This window comes from Hypanus sabinus, chromosome 4, assembly GCF_030144855.1.
Source record: "Hypanus sabinus isolate sHypSab1 chromosome 4, sHypSab1.hap1, whole genome shotgun sequence".
Lineage (NCBI taxonomy): Eukaryota > Metazoa > Chordata > Chondrichthyes > Myliobatiformes > Dasyatidae > Hypanus > Hypanus sabinus.
The window spans coordinates 59,258,023-59,278,554 of NC_082709.1; the positions used below are offsets into that span (position 1 = coordinate 59,258,023).

At 42.5% G+C, this 20,532-nt stretch overlaps 1 protein-coding gene across 1 annotated transcript in view; it reads right to left on the minus strand.

Moving 5' to 3' along the window:
- fastkd2 (FAST kinase domains 2) overlaps positions 1-20,183 on the minus strand; it is a 34,158-nt gene extending 13,975 nt beyond the window's left edge. The window contains exons 1-7 of the mRNA XM_059967192.1: positions 20,097-20,183; positions 18,005-18,781; positions 13,356-13,459; positions 10,081-10,189; positions 4,451-4,574; positions 2,077-2,216; positions 794-966 (exon numbers count right to left, since the gene is read on the minus strand). Of these exons, the coding sequence (XP_059823175.1) occupies positions 794-966; positions 2,077-2,216; positions 4,451-4,574; positions 10,081-10,189; positions 13,356-13,459; positions 18,005-18,730 (1,376 nt within the window). The 5' untranslated portion in view covers positions 18,731-18,781; positions 20,097-20,183. The remainder of the gene's footprint in view (positions 1-793; positions 967-2,076; positions 2,217-4,450; positions 4,575-10,080; positions 10,190-13,355; positions 13,460-18,004; positions 18,782-20,096) is intronic.
- Positions 20,184-20,532: the final 349 nt, after the last annotated feature.

The following is a 20,532-nucleotide window of genomic DNA, read 5'->3' on the forward strand; positions in this document are numbered from 1 at the left end:
AGCTACCAAGGGATCTAGATTCACCTGAGAGGGTAAACAGGACTTCATTTCAAGCTTCATATGAAGGAAGATATGCCTGACACTGTTTCATCTCTCTGTACTTCCTTGATGTGTCAAGCTGGGTTATATCCTGGAATGAATCTTCAAACGTACCTCAGAGCTGTGAGCACTTGAGAAGTACTAAATTTCTCCCGCATGGTTCTAAAGACATGGTATGGAGCCCTTCAAGTTAACAGCAAACTTCAGCTGGAGAGGACAGCTATCTCCTGCTTATTAAAATAATCAATTAAGACCCTTCAGATCCATCCTCTGTCATCCTGGTGAGCAGGTGGCAGTAACTGATCTCCACCAAGAAACCCAGAGAGCCTCCCTGAAGCTCACTGTAAACCCCTTAGTGATAAATTTTTAAACACAAGAGATCTGCTGATGCTGGAAATCTTGAACAACACACATGAAATGCTAAGGGAACTTAGCAGGTCAGGCAGCATTTTATGGAGAGGAATGAATAGCTGACATTTTGGCCCAAGACCCTTCATCTAAACTGCAAGGGAAGGGGGAATAAGCCAGCCTTTCCAGTAATGTAAATAAGTCTTGGCCTGAAACATAGACTGTTCATTCCTTTCCACAGACACTACCTGACCTGCCGAGTTCCTCCAGTACCACGTGATGCAATATCTTTAAATAACTCTTGCCAGGTTTGTGACGACATCAGGAAGACCGCGTATCAGGCAAGCCATTGTTATGACGGGACAGAGAGCACATGAGATAAAGGATGAGTGGAACTGAGACCTACTTGATATGCCCCTCTTCCGGGTAATGGTTCAACTGGGAGTAAACACGAAGAGTTGATAGCACATGGTTAAAAGTTAGGGATTCAGATATTGCTGGCACCATCTGTGCGAAGCCATCCATCAGCTCGGTATGACGGAATCCGAACTCGGCAAGCTGTGTTAGCAAGATAATCAGCTGGAACACACAACAGAACAAATTGAAAGTTCCTGCTTTCTCGCACTTATCGCCCTGCAAGTTATGTCTCAGTGACACACCGTTATATAAACCAGCTATTGTAAAGACTAGCTAAAGGATCCCTCCTATCCATTTAACATGTCATTCCAATTTCTGCACTCCCTCGGGTTGCTCTTCCCTCATTAATCCATAAAACCATAGGTCATAGCAGCAGAATTAGGCCGTTTAGCCCAAAGAGTCTGCTCTGCAATTCCATTGTGGCTGGTTTATTTTCCATCTCAATCCCATTCTCCTGCCTTTTCACCCTTACTAATCAAGAACCTATCTGCAGTGGTTGTTCCTATCCACTCATTCAGACACTCTCACATGGGAGGAGTTCACATACTGTACAAGCAGGGATGTCAATAAGGTTCAGTTCAGTATCCTGCATGCTGGCCTCCTGGTGTGCCTTGCACTATCCCTCAATAATGAACACACCACCATTGACTTCCACTTTAAATATACCCAATGACTTAGCCCCTATAACTGTCTGTGGCAATATATTCTACTCCTTAGAAGAACGTGTCTTTAGAACAGAGATGAGGAGGAATTTCTTTAGCCAGAAGGTGTTTAATCTGTAGAATTCATTGTCACGGACAGCTGTGGAGGCCAAGTCATTGGGTATATTTAAAGCAGAGGTTGATAGGTTCTCGATTAGTAAAGGCATCGAAGATTACGGGGAAGGGAGGAGAACGGGCTTGAGAGGGATAATAAATCGGCCTGATGGAATGGTGGAGCACTCAATAAGCTGAGTGGTCTAATTCTGCTCCTATGTCTTATGCTGCTGGCTGCAAGATTAATGCTCACGGAAATCCGTAACTTCAGACATTTTAAGCAACTTGAACAGTCAGCCTTTAGGCATATGGCAACACTACTTATAACTTGTTTCTTTCAACTGCTGGTTATCCCCCTTCTCATGGTCACTGCAGGAAAATAATATCAAGGAGGAAGAGGCCATTCGGTCCATCACACCTCGGCCAGCTTTTTGATAGAGCTTTCACTTCAGTCCCAGAAATATGTTTGCCAGTCGTGAAAAGTAGGCCCTTCACCCGGTTCTTGGAAGTGTTTTACCTGCTTAACCTCCCAGACAGGTAGCATGGAAGCCACGTGGGTGCCAATAGCAGTGAGAAGAGCCGGATTCCGGTAACTGAGGTCCTTACACGACTGTAAGATGTGCACAAGTCGCCAAAATGGGATGCCGTGGATATTGTCTGCAGGAATTAAATGGTTGTATAACATGTATTATATAATTTGAACAGTTCCTTTAATTCTTTTTAACTACTACAGTCAAACAATCCTACATACATCTGCAATGCCCACACTTTTCTCCAACATACTGTCAAGTCACAAGGAAATGGCTCACTTTCCCTGCTCTTTCGTGCTGTCTCCTCTCTGTTGGAACCATCTACACTTCCTTGGTCTCAACTTTGGTAGAACCTAGGGGAGTTGATGGGAATATGGTGAAATTAAATAGTGAGAGTAGGATTGATGTAAAAAAAATAGGTGCAGGATGGTTGGTATGACTTGGTTGGCCTGTTTCCATGCTATCATCATCATTATTACGTGCCGTGTCGTATGACGTGAGCGATCAAGGTCCAGTGTCCATGACCGTTCTTGGCAAATTTTTCTACAGAAGTGGTTTGCCATTTCTTTCTTCTGGACAGTGTCTTTTCAAGATGGGTGACCACAGCCGTTATCAATACTCTTCAGAGATTGTCTGCCTGGCGTCAGTGGGTGCATAACAAAGTCTTGTGATATACACCACCTCCTCATATGACCATCTAAAAGCTGTTCCCTTGGCTTCATGTGACCGAGTGAGGTCATGTGCCAGAAATGGCTAAACTGCAGAAGGGTGAGAATGTGTGAAGTCTACCATTAAATCCCTGATACCTAGCATATTTTAAAAGAAATTTAAATTAAACTTCAAATGAAATAACTGCACACTGATATGAAATTTTGGTTTATATCATTCCATTCTGTTCTGCAAATCAAAAGTACAGGATTCTGGAGATGTGGCAACTCTTGAGCAACGCACACAAAATGCTGGAGTAGAGTAACTCGGGGATGCATATTGACCACATATTAAAATAATTAGTACAGTTGACAAAAAAAAACTTCAGCAACTAACGTTGACAGTGGAGTGTGGGAGCCACAGAGATAAATGAAAATCACAAATGGGCCATTGATCCACTGCTCCCAGTGCAGTGTGTGATGTGACACAGATTGAGAGACCGCTTTGTCAAACACCTTTCATGCTGTCTGCTGCAAAATGCAGGATCTCCCAGTGGGTATGCATTTCAATTTGACTTCCCATTCTGATAAGTCTGTCTATGGCCTTCCTTACTGCCATGATGAGGTCAAACTCAGGCTGGAGGAGCAATACCTCGTATACAGTCTGGGTAGTCTCCAACCTGATGGCATGAACATCAATTATGGTACTCTCCTCTCCCCTCTTTTTCTAATCCCCATTCAGATTCCTTCTTCAGCCCTTCACCCTTTCCACCTATCACCTGAAAGCTTCTGACTCCCCCCCCCCCCAAACCACCTTTCCCCCTCACTTTAGACCATAAGATATAGGAGAATTAGGCCGTTTGGCCCATCGAGTCTGCTCAGCCATTTCATCATGGCTGATTCATTTTAACTCTCAGCCACAATATCCTGCCTTCGCCCTGTATCCCTCATGCCCTGACCAATCAAGAATCTATCAATCTCTGCCTTGATATATTTAAAGACTTGGTCTCCACAGCTGCCTGTAGCAATGTATTCCATAGATTCACCACTCTGTGGCTAAAGATATTCCTCATCCCTGTTCTAAAAGGACATCCCTCTAATTTGACACCGTACTAGACCTTCTCACCTATCACACCTTCCAGCTTGTCCACTATTCCCCCCTCCCCCACCGCTCTTCTTATTCTGGCTTTTGCTCCCTTCCTTTCCAATTCTGATGAAGGGTCTCGACCCGAAACATTGAATGATTATTCCTCTCCGCAGATGCTGCCTGACCTGCCGGGTTACTCCAGCATTTTGTGTGTGTTGCTCAAGAGTTTCCACATCTCCAGGATCCTGTATTTTTGATTTGCAGAACAGAATGGAATGTAAAAACCTTGTTGAACGATTGAGGGTGACTGAAAACCACAATTCAGTAAGTGTAGCAAAGTGCCCTTATGATGTTGAATTGCCCCAAGATATTATACAACAACACAAAGAGATTTTAGGAAGAGGAACCAAAACCTCTATTCTAGAAGATATCACAAGAAGTCTTGGCAGCGGAGGAGGAAAGTGGTGAGGTGATTCAAGAGTTTACGACTCAGGCAATGGAAGCCATGCCCAGGTTGGGGATGTTTAAGAACCGGGAGGATTGGAAGCACTTGTTAGAGTGGAGGCGAACGCTAAAACCATTAGGAACATTAATTGAAAGGGTTTGAAGAGAAGAATGAGAACTCACCGATAATCCTGTTACTGCAAGCCTCTAAGAGTGGGTACGAGCGGTAACCCATGGCTGCCAAAGTGATGAACATGTACTGCGAGTTTGGAAGAGTGAACTGATTCAGCAATGACAGCGCTTTGTTCTGTGGAACAGGAAGCGAGAGGCTGTAAATCATCTCACAGCACTCTAAATCACATTTGGTTAATACTATAAATCAACATGTCCCCACATAACTTGACTAAAGCTTTAAAATAGTGTAATTGCCAATGATATATGATGCATATAAAGCACTGCTTCATATATCACTGGCAATGACACTACCATCAAATGGGAGTAGTGTAACATCCATTTTGTAATTGGTAGTGTCCTCTACACAATACATTAGGTAAGCTTTGCATCACAGACACTTTATTTATTAAGATACAGTGCGGAGGTCCTTCCAGCTGCCTAGCAATCCCCCAATTTTTAATGCTAGCCTATTCAAGGAATAATTTACAATGACCAACTAACCTACCAACTGGTACGTCTTTGGACTATGGGAGGGAACCAGAGCGCCCCGAGGAAACCCATACAGGGAGAACATACCAATTCCTTACAGGCAGTGGCTGGAAATAAACCTGGTACTGGTACTGTAAACTGTTATGCTGGCCACTACGTCACCATGCTGCACCGGATGACTATCATGCTATCTGTTTACATCTGAAAAACAGTGGTAGGACACTCCACTCTTTCAGCCTGTATCACCATTCAGTCAGATGACAGCTGATCTGGGCCTTACTTCAATGTACTTATCTTGATTCTACATTCATTAATACTTTAGAGGCTAGGACGTTTAGGTTAGGTTCCTTGGAGTTTAGAAAGGATGAGAATCACCTGATTATTTATTGGTTTATTTACTCTTGTTACGTATATTGAAGTACAGTGAAAACCTTGCCTTGATTACCATTCATACACACCAATTCATTACAATATGCATTGCAATAGACAATAAGGTATATAACAGTTGGATAGAAGCTGTCCTTGAGCCTTGTGGTAGATACTTTCAGATATTTGTATCTCATGCACAATAAATAATATCTCTGGTAGGTGATGTCTAGTTACACTAAGAGCTTTGCCAAGGCAGCAAGAAGTGTAATATAAGTCCATGAGGGTGAGGCTGGTTTCCATGGTGTCCTGCAGTAACAAGCAGATCTCATGACATTCTAAGCTGTGTTGCACCTGGACAGGATGCTTTCTATGGTGCATTGATAAAAATTGGTGTGTGTCCAAGGGGACATACTGCATTTCTTCAGCCTCCTGAGGAAGTAGAGGCACTGATTAGCTTTCTTGGCTGTGGAGTTACCATGGTTGGACCAGGACAGGTTACTGACACTGTTCATTTCTAAGTACTTGAAGGTCTCAACTATTTTGACTTCAGTACTGTTGACGTAGACAGGAGCATGTGCACCATCCCACTTCCTGAAATCAATGACTAACTCTTTTGCTTTGCTGATATTGAGGGAAAGGTTGTCATGATATGTCACCAGGCTCCCTTTACTCCCACTCAATGTTATTTGACATATAACCAACTATGGTGGTTATTATCTGCAATCTCGTAGATGGAGTTAGAGCAGAATTCGGCCCCACAGTCGTGAGTGTTTGGGAAGTAGAGTAGGGGGCAGAGGACATAACTTTTAGGACCAGTGTTGAGGATATTCAGGGGGGAGATTATTCTGCCTAGCCTTACTGATTGAGGTTTGTTGGTTAGAAAGTCAAAGGTCCTGTTGCAAAGGGAGGTGTTAATCCCAGACCTAGGAGTTTGGAGATGAGTCTTCTTGGAACTATAGTATCGAAGATAGAGCTGTAGTTAATAAGCAATAATCTGATATAGATGCCTTTACTATGTAGATGCTCTTAAATAAAGGACCAGGGAGATGGCATTTGCTGCAGACCTGTTTCAGTTGTTAAAGTTGTTTGGGATGTTGGAGTTAATGAGCACCTTGACCAACATCTCAAAGCACTTCATGATGGTGACAGAGAGCATAAGTTAATTGGTCACTGTAAATTGTCCCATGATTAAATTAGGGTTAATTGGATTTGTCAGGGGCTGCTAGGGCAATGAACTTCAAAGAGCTGGGAAGGCCCACTCTACTCTGTATTGCCAAAATAAATAAATATAAAATAAAACTAATGATAGGTTAGAAGACGGGGCAATTGCTCAAAAGGTAGGTGCAATGTGTAGGAAGGATAAGACATCAATAGAGTCAACTGAATGGGTTGAAACATATTTACTTTAATGTGAGAAGAAGCAGGAATGAGGGTGATGATCAGTACTCGGAGCTACGATGTTGTGATCACTTCAGAAATTGGACTGTCACAAGTACAGGGATGGCTGCTGGATGAATATCAAGGTTGTGTATGGTATACATAGTTTGATAACAAACTTACTTTAACTTTGGATGTTCCTGGGTTGAGATGTTTCAAAATGGACACACAGGAAGGTGAAAGAAGTGGCACTGGTAATCAAGGATAGTGTCACAACTGCAGAAAGGGGGGACATCCTTGAGTGATCTTCAACTGAGTACTGAGTCAGTCAGAAACAGGGAGCAATCACTCTACTGGGAGGATTCTATAGACTCAATCCTGCCCCCACCCCTGCAGTAGCAACAGAGACACTGAGGTGCAGATCGGGAGGCAGATTTTGGGAAGGTGCACAGCTATTGTTATGGATGGCTCCAACCTCTCTAATATTAATCGGCACCTCTTTATTGCAAGAGGGGGCAGAATTTGTTAGGTATGTCCAGGATGGACTTCTGACAAAGTATATGGACAGGCTAACTAGAGGAGAGGCAATACTGGATCTGGAACGAGGCAGTGAACCTAATCAAGTGACAAGTCTCTTGCTGCATGAGCATTTCAGAAACAGACCCCAATTCTCTGATTTTTACATACTGTTGGGCAAGGATAGGAGCAGATGATATGGGAAAGCATTTAATTAGGGAAGGGCTAATTATGATGCTATTAGCATTAATTGGGAGCAGAGGTTCTCAGGAAGTGCACAAAGGAATGTAGAGGGAGCATTTGGAATGGGTTCTGGATCGAGCTGATTCTTTGAGGCAGGGTCGTATAGAAGGACCATGGTTGACAACAGAGGTGCACTATTTAGTCAAGAGAAAGAAGGAAGCATACAGAAGGTTTAGGAGGTAAACATTAAACAGGGCTCTTGAGAGTTATAAGGTAGCCAAGAAGGAGCTTAAGAGGGGATTCAGGAGAACTAGAAGGGAAATGAGAAGGCCTTGGCAAGAAGAATTCAGGAAAAACTCAATGCGTTTTCTTGTACTTGAAGAACAGAAGACGAGGAGAGTGAGGGTTGGACTGATCAGGGATAAAAGAGGAAACGTATGCCTGGTGTTGGTGGAGATGGGGAAGGTTCTTAATGCGATGTCAGTGTAGAACAGCTTAATGTGCTGGAACATGTTGAGATTAAGAAAGATGCAGTGTTGAAACTTTCAAAAATCAGTAGGGATTTAGCACAGGTTACTATGGGAAGTGATAAATGAGACTGCACCTTTGGTGATATTCTTTGTGTCGACTGGCCAAACAGTAGTACCAGAAGACTGGAGGATGGCAATGTTTACTCCTTTGTTCACAAGAAAATGAAGAGGGATAATCCAGGGAGTTCCACATTAGCAGTGGGCAATCTCCTGGAGAGGGTTCTTAGAGACAGGATTTATGAGCATTCGGAGAAGCAGTCTTATCAGGGAAAGTCAACATGACTTCGTGAGGAGAAGGTTGTGCCTTGTGAGGCCGATTGACTTCTCTGAGGAAGAGACAAAGCAAGCTGATGAAGATAAGCTGGTATATGCACTGTAATGTATATGGATTTTAGTAAGATGTTTGACAAGGTTCCCCAGGGTTATCTCATTCAAAAAGTCAGGAGGGCATGGGATCCATGTAAACTTGGGAGTATGGATTCAGAATTAGTTTGCCCACAGAAGGCAGAAGATAGTAGTAGATGGGAGTGTATTCTGGAAGTCTGTGACTAATGGTGTGCTGCAGGAAATGTGTTCTGGGACCACTACTCTTTATGATCTTTTTAAGTGATTTGGATGAGGAAGTGGAAGGGTTTATTAGTAAGTCTGCAGATGACATGAAGATTGGTGGCGTAGAATGTTATCTTAGATTACAACAGAACAGGATGTAGAGCTGGGCTGAGAAGCGGCAGATGGAGTTCAATCCGGAAAAGTGTGAAGTGATACGCTTTAGAAGGTTGAATTTGAAGTCAGAACATAGATTTAATAATAGTAGGATTCTTAGCACTATGGAGGAACAGAGGATCTTGGGTCCAAATCCACAGATCCCTCAAAATTAGCATGCTAGGGTGGTTAAGATAGCGTATGGTATATTGGCCTCCGTTAGTTAGAGGAGTGAGTTTAAGAGCCATGAGGTAATGTTACAGCTCTATAAAATGCTGGTTAAACCACAATTAAAATAAGTGACTAGAAATGAACTCAGTACAATTGGAGTATTGGTTCCAGTTCTAGTCTTCTCATTATAGTAAGGATACGGAAGCTTTAGTACAGAGGAATTTTACCAAGATGCTGCCTGAATTAGAGAATGTGTTTTATGAGAAGAGGATGAGTGAGCTAGGGATTTTCTCTTTGGAGCAGAGGAAGATGAGAGGAGGCTTGATAGAAGTGTTTAAGATAATAAGAGACATTGATAGAGTGGACAGCCTGTGCCTTTTTTCCAGGGTGGTAACAGGCTAAGGTGACTGGAGGATATTATAGAGGGGGATGTCTTTTTAAACACAGAGTGGTAAATGGATGGAACACACTGCCAGGCAAGAGGCAGATACTTTAGGGACGTTTAAGAAATGCTTAAAAGGCACAAGGATGAAAGAAAAATGAAGGGCAATGTGTGAGGGATGTGTTAAGTTGATCTTGGGAGTAGGTTAAAAGATCAGCACTATATCATGGGCTGAAGGAACTGTACTGTGCTGTAGTGTTCTATGTTCTGTAGCCCCATTTCCTGCCTGTTCATGTGTGTGTCTCAATGTCTCTTAAATGTTGCTGTTATCTCTACTTTTACTTCTTCCCCTGGCAGTGAATTCCACCCTCTGTGTAGAAAATCTTACATTATAAATCTCTGTTAAATCTTCCCCCTCTCATCTTAAACCTACATCCTCTAGTATGACATTTATGCCCTGGAAAAAAGACTTTATCTATCTTATCCATGCTTCTCGCAATTTTATAAACTTTTATCAAGCAGTCCTTCAGCCTCTGACTGTCCTAGGAAAACAATCAAAGTTTGTCTAACCCCTCCTTTTAACTAATACTTTGCAATTCAGGCAATATCCCAGTGAATCTCTTCTGCGTCCTCCCCAAAGCCTTTACATCCTTCCTGTAATGTGGCATTTATATCTGGACATAATGCTCTAAATGTGGCTGCACCAAAGTTTTATACAGCTGCAACATAACCAGCCAACTTTTGTACTTAACGCCCCAACCAACAAAAGCAGCAATGTGTGTACAATTTCTTTACCAAGCAATCCGCTTGCCATTTGGATGTGGTTGACTCCACTGCCACCTCCTCAGTCAGAAGGGAAGGACAACAAGGCTCCACTTAAGTGAAGACACCTCCGTTTTGAGAATTAAAAAGCGTCCTACCTCCAGTTTTTTCTTCAGAGGCAGTGGGGATTCTTTACCAATACACCTCATCATGGTCTGCAGAGCCATCACTGTCTTAATGCTTGGGATACGCAGTTCCACAAGTAGCCTGTGAGGAACAACAGCAAATACCATGTCCACGGCTGTGAATGTTTAATATTTCAGAAGCTGGATCAATTTGGAAACATGCACATCTTGGGTAAGCGGAGTAAATACTGGTGTGAAAATTCTATCAGGCCACTTCCTGGCTGCATGCAGGGCTTTTATATCAGGTCATGATAATTTAAAAAAAAAACTGCGAATGCTAAAAATCTGAAATTAAAACAATAAGCACTGGAAAAATCAGCATGGCAGGCAGCTTCTGTGGAAAAGTTAGCTTTACTTGTTACATGTAGATGAAAAATATACAGTGAAATGTGTCTTTTGCTTCGAGAATGTACTGAGGACAGCAGTAATGTTGCCATGCTTCTAACAACAAAATAGCATGCCCACAATTTACTAACTCTAACTTGTATGCTTTTGGAATATGGGAGGAAACTGGAGCACCTGGAGGAAAACACATGGTCACTGATGGCAGCTGGAATTGAACTTCGATGCTACAGCTAGAGCTGCAAAGTATTACACTAATCACTACACTTAATGGTTTGGGTTTCAGACATGAAACAATTACTCTTGTTTTTCTCTCCAAAGATGCTGCCTGACATGCTGAGTATTTCTGGCATTTTCTATTTCACATGATTTATCAGGTTCTACTGGGTTCCTGGACTGAGAATCTTCCAACCTTGGGGCAGATACACAACCAAGTGCAGGAAACACAAAGTTTCTAATCTCATTGTACACAGGACAAACAGAGTAGAATTTTTAATCCAGGAGTATCAAAGGAAAGAATAATAAGACCTTTGTCCAGAATCTGTAATTGAAGACAACATTGAAAACTGTTCTTGCCCTAAATTCTCAAACTATACTTGATTTATACATAAAGCTGAAGATACACTAGGGGCATTACAGATTTATAAAGATAACACGAGTACCTACATGTTATTACCATTGGGGGGGGGGGGGGGAAATGTCTTGAATGAAAACAGTCAGATGACATGACGATGGATTTTTAACATCATTGACAAATAGACATAAAGATGATGTTCTGTGTGGGGGGTGGGGGGGGGCGGGGACAGTTATGCAGGCAGTAGTTCCAGCAAATGGCTTCAATTCTATCCTCGAATGTTGTCTGTGTGGAGTTCGTAGTTTCTGCCTGATCAGAATCAAAATTATCACTGGCATATGTCATGAAATTTGTTGTTTTGTGCAGTAGTACATTGCAATACATAATAATAACTATAAATTAGAATAACTGTGCATTTAATTTATATATATAAATTAAATTAAATAAGTAGTGCAAAAAGTGAGGAAAAATACTGAGGTAGCGTTCATGGGTCCATTGTCCATTCAGAAATCTGATGGCAGAGGGGAAGAAGCTATTCCTGAAATGTTGAGTGTGTGTCTTCAGGTCCCTATACCTCCTCAATGGTAGCACTGAGAAGTGGACATGTCCTGTGTGATGGGGTCCTTAATAATGGATGCTGCCTTTTTGAGGCATCTATCGCCTTTTGAGGATGTCGTCGACACTGGGGAGGCGAGTGATTGTGATGGAGCTGGCTGAGTTTACAACTTTCCACAGCTTTTTCCAATCCTGTGCAGTGGTCTCTCCATACCAGACGGTGATGCAACCAGTTAGAATGCTCTCCATGGTACCTTGGTAGAAATTTTGAAGTGTCTTTGGTGACATACTAAGTCCTAATGAAATATAATTGCCGTTGTGCTTTCTTTGTAACTGCACCTATATGTTGGGCCCAGGATAGATCTTCAGAGATGTTGACACCCAGGAGCTTGAAAGAGTCCATCCTTTCAACTACTGATCCCTTGATGAAGACTGGTGTGTCTACCCCTTTAACCAAATCCTTGGTCTTACTCACGCTGAGTGCAAGGTTGTTGTTGCCAGCTGATCCATCATGCTCCGGTACACTTTGTCACCTTCTGAAATACTGTCAACAATACTTGTGTTGTTGGCAAATTTATAGATGGTGTCTGAGTTTGCTTAGTCACATTGTCCTGGGTGTAGAGAGAGCAAGAGTGTGCCCCAGTTGCCTCCTACATCCCCATATCATGGTTGTTGATTAATTGGCTGCTGTAAACTGCCCCCTGCATGTAGACAAGTAGTGGAGTCCAGGGGAGTTGATGGGAATGTGGATAGAGTAATATGAATGCGGGGTTAGTGTAAATGGGTGGTTGACGGTCAGCATGGATTCACTGGATCAAAAGGTCTGTCTCAATGGTGTACAACTCACTGTGGGAAAGTCAAAATGCAGGAAATTAGGAAAAACCTCTTTACCCAGAGTGTGGTGAAAATATGAATCACACTAAAGAGTTGGGACGTCATATTACAACTGTACAAGACAATGGTAAAAACACACTTGTAATTTTATGTACAGTTCTGGTCAACACACTATTGACAGGATGTCATTAAGCTTTCAAGGGTGCAGAAAAGATTCATAAGGATGTTGCTAGGACTGAAGGGCTAGAATTAGGGAAAATTGGGACTATTTTTTAAAGAAGCTGAGGAATGATCTTACAGACAATTATATAGTCATGAAGGGCATTGGTAAGGTGGATGGTAAGGGTAGGGAAGTCTAAAACTAGAGGGCAAAGGTTTAAGGTGAGAGATGAGAGATTTAGAGGGTAATTTATTTTTTTTATGAAGTGGTGTGTAAATGGCATGAGCTACCAGAGGAAGTGCACAAATAGAAACAAAACTTTTAAAAGCTATTGAGACAGGTACACGATAGGAGAGGTATAGAGGGACACACGTCAAACACAGACAAATGTAACTAGCTCAGGCTGGTATTTGGGTCAGCATGGATGAGATGGGCTGAAGGACTTGCTTCTGTATTGTTTGTGAGAAGCCCTAGATAGTATGGATGTAGAAAGGATGTTTCCTATACCAAGGGTGGAGAATTTGTGGAATTAATTGCCACAGATGGCCCTGGAAGTCAGGTCATTAAAACAGAGGTTGATAGTTTCTTAGTAAGGACGCCAAAAGCTACAGGGACAAGGTGGGAAATTGTGTTGAGGGAATAATAAATCAACCATGATGGAATGCTGGAGCAGACTCAATGGGCCCAATGGCCTAACTCTGCTCCTATGTCTTATGGTCTTCTCAGAAGGAGCTACAATTCTGCTTTATGCAGAGAGCAGAGATTTGTTCATGATTAGCTTACCTCAGGCCTGCCCGCAGTACAGTGACGTTTTTACTCTCCTCCATGTCTCTCAAGCAGCTGGACAGCACCGAGAGAGCCCGCTCATCAAACTCGTTCAGACGCTCCTACAAACAGTGAACACAATGAACACACAGTATGCTTTCTGTAGTCACACATGTCCAAAATTCATCTTGCTGTCTAGTAGTAATACTAATGATGGCAGGTAAAAAAAAAGCCCTGAGTTTAACTGGTATGTTTCAGAAAATTGAGTATTTTTTAACTGTGCACAGACTAATTACTTCGTATGGCACATGAAGGAAAACAAAATACACTTCAGTCACAAACACCAATTAGTCAAACTTCTTTTTCAACATGAAGACTGCATCCTCAGCCCTCTACTCTACTGCACGTACACTCACGAGTGTGCAGCCAGTTTGTGCTCGAACTTGTAGATAGATACAATAGGGTCCTTTAAGAGTCTCCTGGATAGGTATATGGAGCTTAGAAAAATAGAGGATATAGGTAACCATAGCTAATTTCTAAAGTACTTGCTTGGCCCAGCATTGTGGGCCCAATGGCCCAAATTGTGCTGTCGGGTTTCTATGACACCACTTTAGTGGCTGTGTCTCACAAACTGAGTCACAGTACAGGAGGGAGATCGAAAGCCTAGTGACATGATGTCTAGGCCAAAGGTTAAGGGGACAAGGTGGAGAACAGTGTCGAAAGGATAATAAATCAACCATGATGGATGGCAGAGCAGACTCAATATCAGGAAAACAAAAGTGACCTCAGGAAGGGATGTGTATACAGACTCTCCTTTACATCAATAGTGCTGAGATTGAGAGGGTTGAGAGCTTCAGGTTCCCAGAGTAGACATCAATAGCCTGTCCTGGTCCAACTCACTTTCATGGACTCTACAACTCAGTATTATTTATGTATTTAGTTATTATTTGTTTCTTTTTGTACTTGCACAGTTCGTCTTTATTTGCACATTGGTTGCTTGTCACTCATTATGTGTAGTTTTTCATTGATTCTATCGTACTTCTTGGTTCTACTATGAATGTCTGTAAGAAAATGAATCTCATGATACTTGGTGACATATATTGCTTTGGTAATACAGTTAGATGCCACATTAGATGCCACGGCCAATAAGCTCACTGGTGCCGCTACTTCCTAAAGAAATCTGACATATCCACTTTGACCCTCACCAATTTACATCGACGCACCATAGAGAGTACTGTATCCATGACTGCAAGCAACTTCAGAGCTCAGCACCTCACAGCAAACAGCCTCTTCTTGATGGATTCTGTCTACACTTCTTGTGCTTTGGTAAAACATTCAATATAACCAAAGATGCCACTCACCTGGGCATCCTCTCCTCCCAATGAGCAGAAGACAAAAGCAAGTACCAGCATGCAAGTACCGGCATGGCCTTAATACCTATTGTCTGTCTGCACTGCACTTTCCTGAAACTGTAACACATTATTCTGTGCTCTCTCATTGTTTTCTCTTGCACTATTTCAAAGCACTGTTGAAAGGATGGTACGCAGAATTAATTTTTTCCACTGTTATGGCAGTACATGTGACAATAATACACCATTTTACCAATTTTGAAGATCACTGTTCCGTGAAACCACAATTTGGGGTCTTAAACCATATTGAGAAACATCGTCACAATCTCACTAGTTAAATTTCAATTTCTTGAAGGTATGGACAACACTAACGAGGCTGGCATTTGTGAGCCAATCATTGTAGTTCTGAGGTAGTGAGGACCTTTACCTTGAGGCTCAGATTGGGGACCCTAATAAAATCTGTCTGAATTACACAGGCACCCTAAAACCAACCCAACCCTCTGATCACTGAATATACATTCAGTGACTGCTTTGTTAAGTACACCTGCTAGCTAATGCAAATATCTAATCAGCCAATCATGTGGCAGCAATTCAATGCATAAAAGCATGTAGACATGGTCAAGAGATTCAGTTGTCCAGATCAAACACCAGAATGGGAGAGAAATATGATCTAAGTAACTTTGACCATTTTGGTGCGAGACAGGGTGATTTGAGTATCTCAGAACTGATCATCCCCTGGGATTTTCACGCACACTAGTTGCCAGGGTTTACAGAGAATGGTGAGAAAAGCAAAACAGATCCAGTGAGCCGTTCTGTAGGCGAACTTGCCTTGTTAATGAGAGGTCAGAGCAGAACTGTTCAAGCTGACAGTTGACAGTAATTGAAATAACCAAGCATTACAAGCCCAGAAGAACATCTCTGAACTCACAACATGCCGAACCTGGAAGTGGATGTGCTACAGAATAACACTGCAGAGTCCACTCCTGTTCCTAATCACTGATTGTATATTCACCGTTCCGAGGGTTGAGACACACGTCTTCCTTACTACCACCTTGCCAAAAACAAGAATCACACACAGAGGCATGGAAAGCAATGACCAGCTGAGTTAAATCATACTCCTCTTATTCAATGCCCCATCATCATGGCTGAGTATTTCCTGACTAATAGGAAGGATGGAGCCAGCAGAGGTGGTATGCTGTCAGGAGAGAACTTTGACTCCTGGACTCCAAGACTTTCAAAGTAACAAATCACGCAAGGAGAAGAGCTGAGGAGTGCCTGGGCTACAGACTATGCCTTCTCTCCAAGTTCAGCTCACCTGAAACAGAACATTGGCCATTAGCTTTCTTTGTGAAAAGCAGGGAAAGTTTCCAAATCAAACAAAATACACGCAATCCGTAAGATGACAAGGGCAGGAGCAGAATTAGGCTGTTTGGTCCATCAAGTTTCCCCTGCCATTCAATAATGGCTGACTTACTTTCCCTAACTCTGCCAGAAAGGGAAAACAAATTAAAAAAACCAGCCAATTAAGGAAAAACCATGTCAGTGAGAGGAACTTAGGTTGGCATTCAGCTGTATTGGCAGACTAACTGAATATAAGGCATAGTGTAGCCTATTATTTACTTTGGGGGAAATGTGAAAAATGAGGTAGAAATTTAGTATGCGACCCAGACACACGGGCAATCTGTACCATTTCCCCTGACTCTGTAAATTCCTGCCCATCTGCTTTTGATGGGAGTGACAGGACAGCAAATGACACTTGGTCACTAATAACTTGTGGAATAATAGTCAGCTTGCAATCTTCAGCTATCAAACACGGACCGAAGGGACACTCTGCTGGAATGGGATGAGAGCAGCTGCCACAAAAACTAAGTCAATGCAAATCCTGGAATAAATTCTCCACTGGTTGAAATCACACCTGGCGTAAAGGACAGTAGCTGCAATAGTCAATGTTAAAAGTCACTTCTTGGATGAGCTGAAGGAACTATACAACAGTTTCAAATAAGCAATTTATGACACTAATTATGAAAAATTATAATAATTTATAAATAATTCAAATAACCTTTTATCTGGGCTGTATAATCTTTTCACTGCCACCATCCGGCAGGAGGTACAGAAGCCTAAAGTCCTAGCAGCAAGGTACTTAAGTGAAGCTTCTTCCTTCTGGAAATGAGCTATTACAGTACCTTGCTTCTGATTCCCCCCAGAATGTGACACTGTTTCTTATGGAGGCAAAAACTTGGGAACAGAGCACTCAGTCCTGTTCTATCATTCAAATGAATCATAGATAATCAAATCCCACTGATCTGCCTTTATTCTATATCCATAACTTCATCTAATAAAAATCCATAAGTCACAACTGGATAAAAAAAATTCAACGACCCACAACCAATTCCAAGATGCAATCTTGATTAAAGATGCCAGTACAAGAGCAAAGGCTCCTGTTAGTCAGAAAATCCACATCTCTGTTTAGTATAGACATTTCATCAGATCAGTTTTAACCTAAAAGTTCTCCTTGATATAATGGAACATCATTGCTGCACGGTAATTGGGTGGAAGACTCTGCAAATTTAGAAACGCTACCTTCAGATACTTATAGCTAGTTAGTATCTACCATTCCCCACCCCCCCCATTGCACTTCTGTTAACCAGAGGAACTAAAATATAAATGTAAGAAAATGCTTTATTTTAATAAAACTTTCAGTTCCGGTCACCTTATTATAGGAAAGATGTGTAAGCTTAGATAGGATGCAAAGGAAATTTACCAAGATGCTGCCTGGATTAGAGAGTATATAGAGAGTATATTGGAGAGGTTGAGGGAGCTGGGGCTTTTCTCTTTGGAACAAAAGAGGATGAGGGGTGACTTGCCAGAGGTGTACAAGATGATAAGAGGCACAGATCAAATGGATAGCCAGAGATCTTTTTCCAGGCTGGAATTGCTAATGAAGGAACATGCTTTTAAGGCAAATGGTGGAAAGTATGGGGGAGTGTCAGAGATGAGGTTTGTTTTTAAACACAGACATTGGTGGGTAGAATGCCCTGCCAGGGGTGGTGGTAGAGACAGATACAACAGGAACACTTAAACTTAAGAACACTTAATATAGGCATGTGGATGATAGAAATTTGGAGGGCTATGTGGGAGGGAAGGGTTAGATTAATCTTAGTGTAGGTTATATGGTTGGCACAACATCGCGGGTTAAAGGGCCTGTACTATGCAGTAGTATTCTATGTTCTGTAAGGTAATATTGTATCAGAGGAAAATAGCAATAAGTCAGCATACAATTCTGTCAGCGGTCAACAGTAAGACTATGCTTGTACTTACCTGGGAAGCCCTCAGTAGTGTATGAATAAGATGGCTATGCTGGGACACTCCTATTTTTACCAGAGCGAAAAGGCTATAAACCAAGTCACTACATCTCATTAGCCGAACTTCCTTCGAGGTCTGCTGACAAATCTTCTCAAAGACTGGGTGCTCAAACATCAGCTTCCGCTCATAACGTTTCTGATCGTCCGACAATTTCTTTGTGGTTTCCCACATGGCCATCAGGGAGTTGCTGATATGTCTCCAGGTCACGTCAGATTGCCTGTACAAGTCCAACACATCAGTGGGAGAGGTGCACTGCCGAAGCTCATCGTAGAATTGTCCCCAAATTTGTCTCCTCTCTGTCAGTGACATGTTTTTCTGCTCTGTGGAAGAAACCTCAGCGGTAGGTTCTCTGAACTGCCAAGATGTGGCGTTTGCTGACTGGTTGAGGGAAACAGTGGTTTCAACACTAGAGTCTCTGGTTTCCCTGTCATGGTTATTTACATCTTCTGCTTTGCTTGGAATGTGGGAAATCCTTTTGGAAGATTGGAAGTGGACTAAAGTTAAACTCATACAATTATTCAAGTGGTAAATTAAGCCATTTTGCTTCCTTGATGACACAAATCCAGTTTTTTGGACCAAAGTGCTACAACTTCTATATCCAGTTACAGTAAACGTTTGAGGGAAAGAACTGCAGAGTCTTAAAATCCTAACAAGCTGACTGCCAGCTGGATGGGCATTCATGATGATGCACTCACGTTAACTGAAAACAGTGCAACGCTGCTTCCTTACAAGCTGTTACAAGAGAAAAAAAACAGATGGTTAATGTTGCAGTAGTTTTGAAACCTGAAAGGCATTATTAGATGACAATCTCAAAAATATCCCAGATATTTTGAGGTTGTCATTTAAAATACAAAGATTGGTGGCATTGTGGACCATGCAAAAGACTGAAAAATGTTACAGTGCGATATAGATCAGTTGCAGATATGGGTGGAGAAATGGCAAATGGGAGTTCATTAGAGCCACGTGCGAGGTGTTACACTTTGGGAGATTAAATGTGAAGGCACAATACATTGTCAGTGGCAAGATCCTCAGCAGTGTTGATGTACAGAGGGGTTTAGGGGTCCAAAGTCCATTGCTCCCTAAAAGTGGTTGCACCAGATAATGGCATAGTAAGGGTGTCACATGGCATGCTTGCCTAAGAAGCCTTGGAGAAGGTGCAGAAGAGACTTGCCAGGATGTGGCCTGGATTACACAGTGTACCACAGGCAAGGTTGTCCTGTGGGTGGGGGGGGGGGGGGGGGGGTGGCTCATTCTGCCTGCTGAAAGTCGCTTTGTTGTGTTTGGTTACAATTTACAAATTGATCCTACAGTTTAGAAACTGTAGGTGTTTTTCCCGTTGGATAACTGCCTAATGTCCAGTTTCAAATACTGTATCCGGGTACAACATAGTAGTGGAAAGAGCAACCTCAGCCTTAAATACAGCCAAAGACCTGGCCTTCACAGTCGCGTGAGGCAACGTCCCTCTCTTCTGAGGCTGTGCTCTCTGGTTTTAGACTCCCCCAACCTAGGAAAGATTCTCTCCTCACCCTCTCCATCGAGGCTTTTCAAGGTACTTTGCAATGTATGCCCACTTCCTTCTCTGAGTCATCCAGCCGCCTGCCTCCTGCATTATAGGAGTGACTACCTTTCTCAGTTTCCTGGTTAGATGGTGGCGTTCTAACTGAGCTAGCAGAATCTCTTAAGACCAAGGTTGGATCTATGATGCTGTGCTACGTTTTGTGTGTACAACCACGTGTAGCACAGCTTAATTTCTGATTAACTTTAGCCTCTGCCGCCATCTGTCAATACCGCGCGCTGGCTGTTATCCAACAGCCATCCCATGTTGAGCGAAATCAAACATTGCATCTTCAGAACTGAACTACACGCAAGTCACCCTCAATGCCGAGGGACTGAAGGGGAAGAGAGGGCTCTGATAGTGAAGTGCACGAATGTTTATGGTGGCGGATGGGCTAACCCAACCACAGAGGGTGGGCAAAGCCCTTCTCTGGTCGGCAGGACCAGACCTTCATCCCTGACCTCACCCTTTTTCTTTCTCTCTTTTCCTCACCTCATCCACCCCGGCCGACCTCTGGGCGCCGCCATCTTGGAATGTAAAAGTGACGCAATCCCGCTAAAGGTCCTGAGCGGGTTCACATTGCGTCACGGACGGAAGTGACGATTACTTCGTCTGCTTGTTGCTTGTGAAATGTACCAATTCTGTATCAGTGTTCCTCATGCTGATTGTAAAACCTAACTGTAATGTTTGATTGCACTCTTCCTCAGACAAATAATTCAATATGAGCACCAAATGAAGAAATTTAAATCGTTCACCTCTCACCTTAAAGGTCTACCCATCAGTTTTACGTTCCTCGGAAAAAAGACTATAGTATTAACTCTATCCATTATAGTTTTATATAGCTCTATAAGGTCATCCCTCAATACCTTACGTTCAAAGAATGTTCTAGCCAGCCCAATCTCTCATTAACGCAGATCCTCAAAACCTA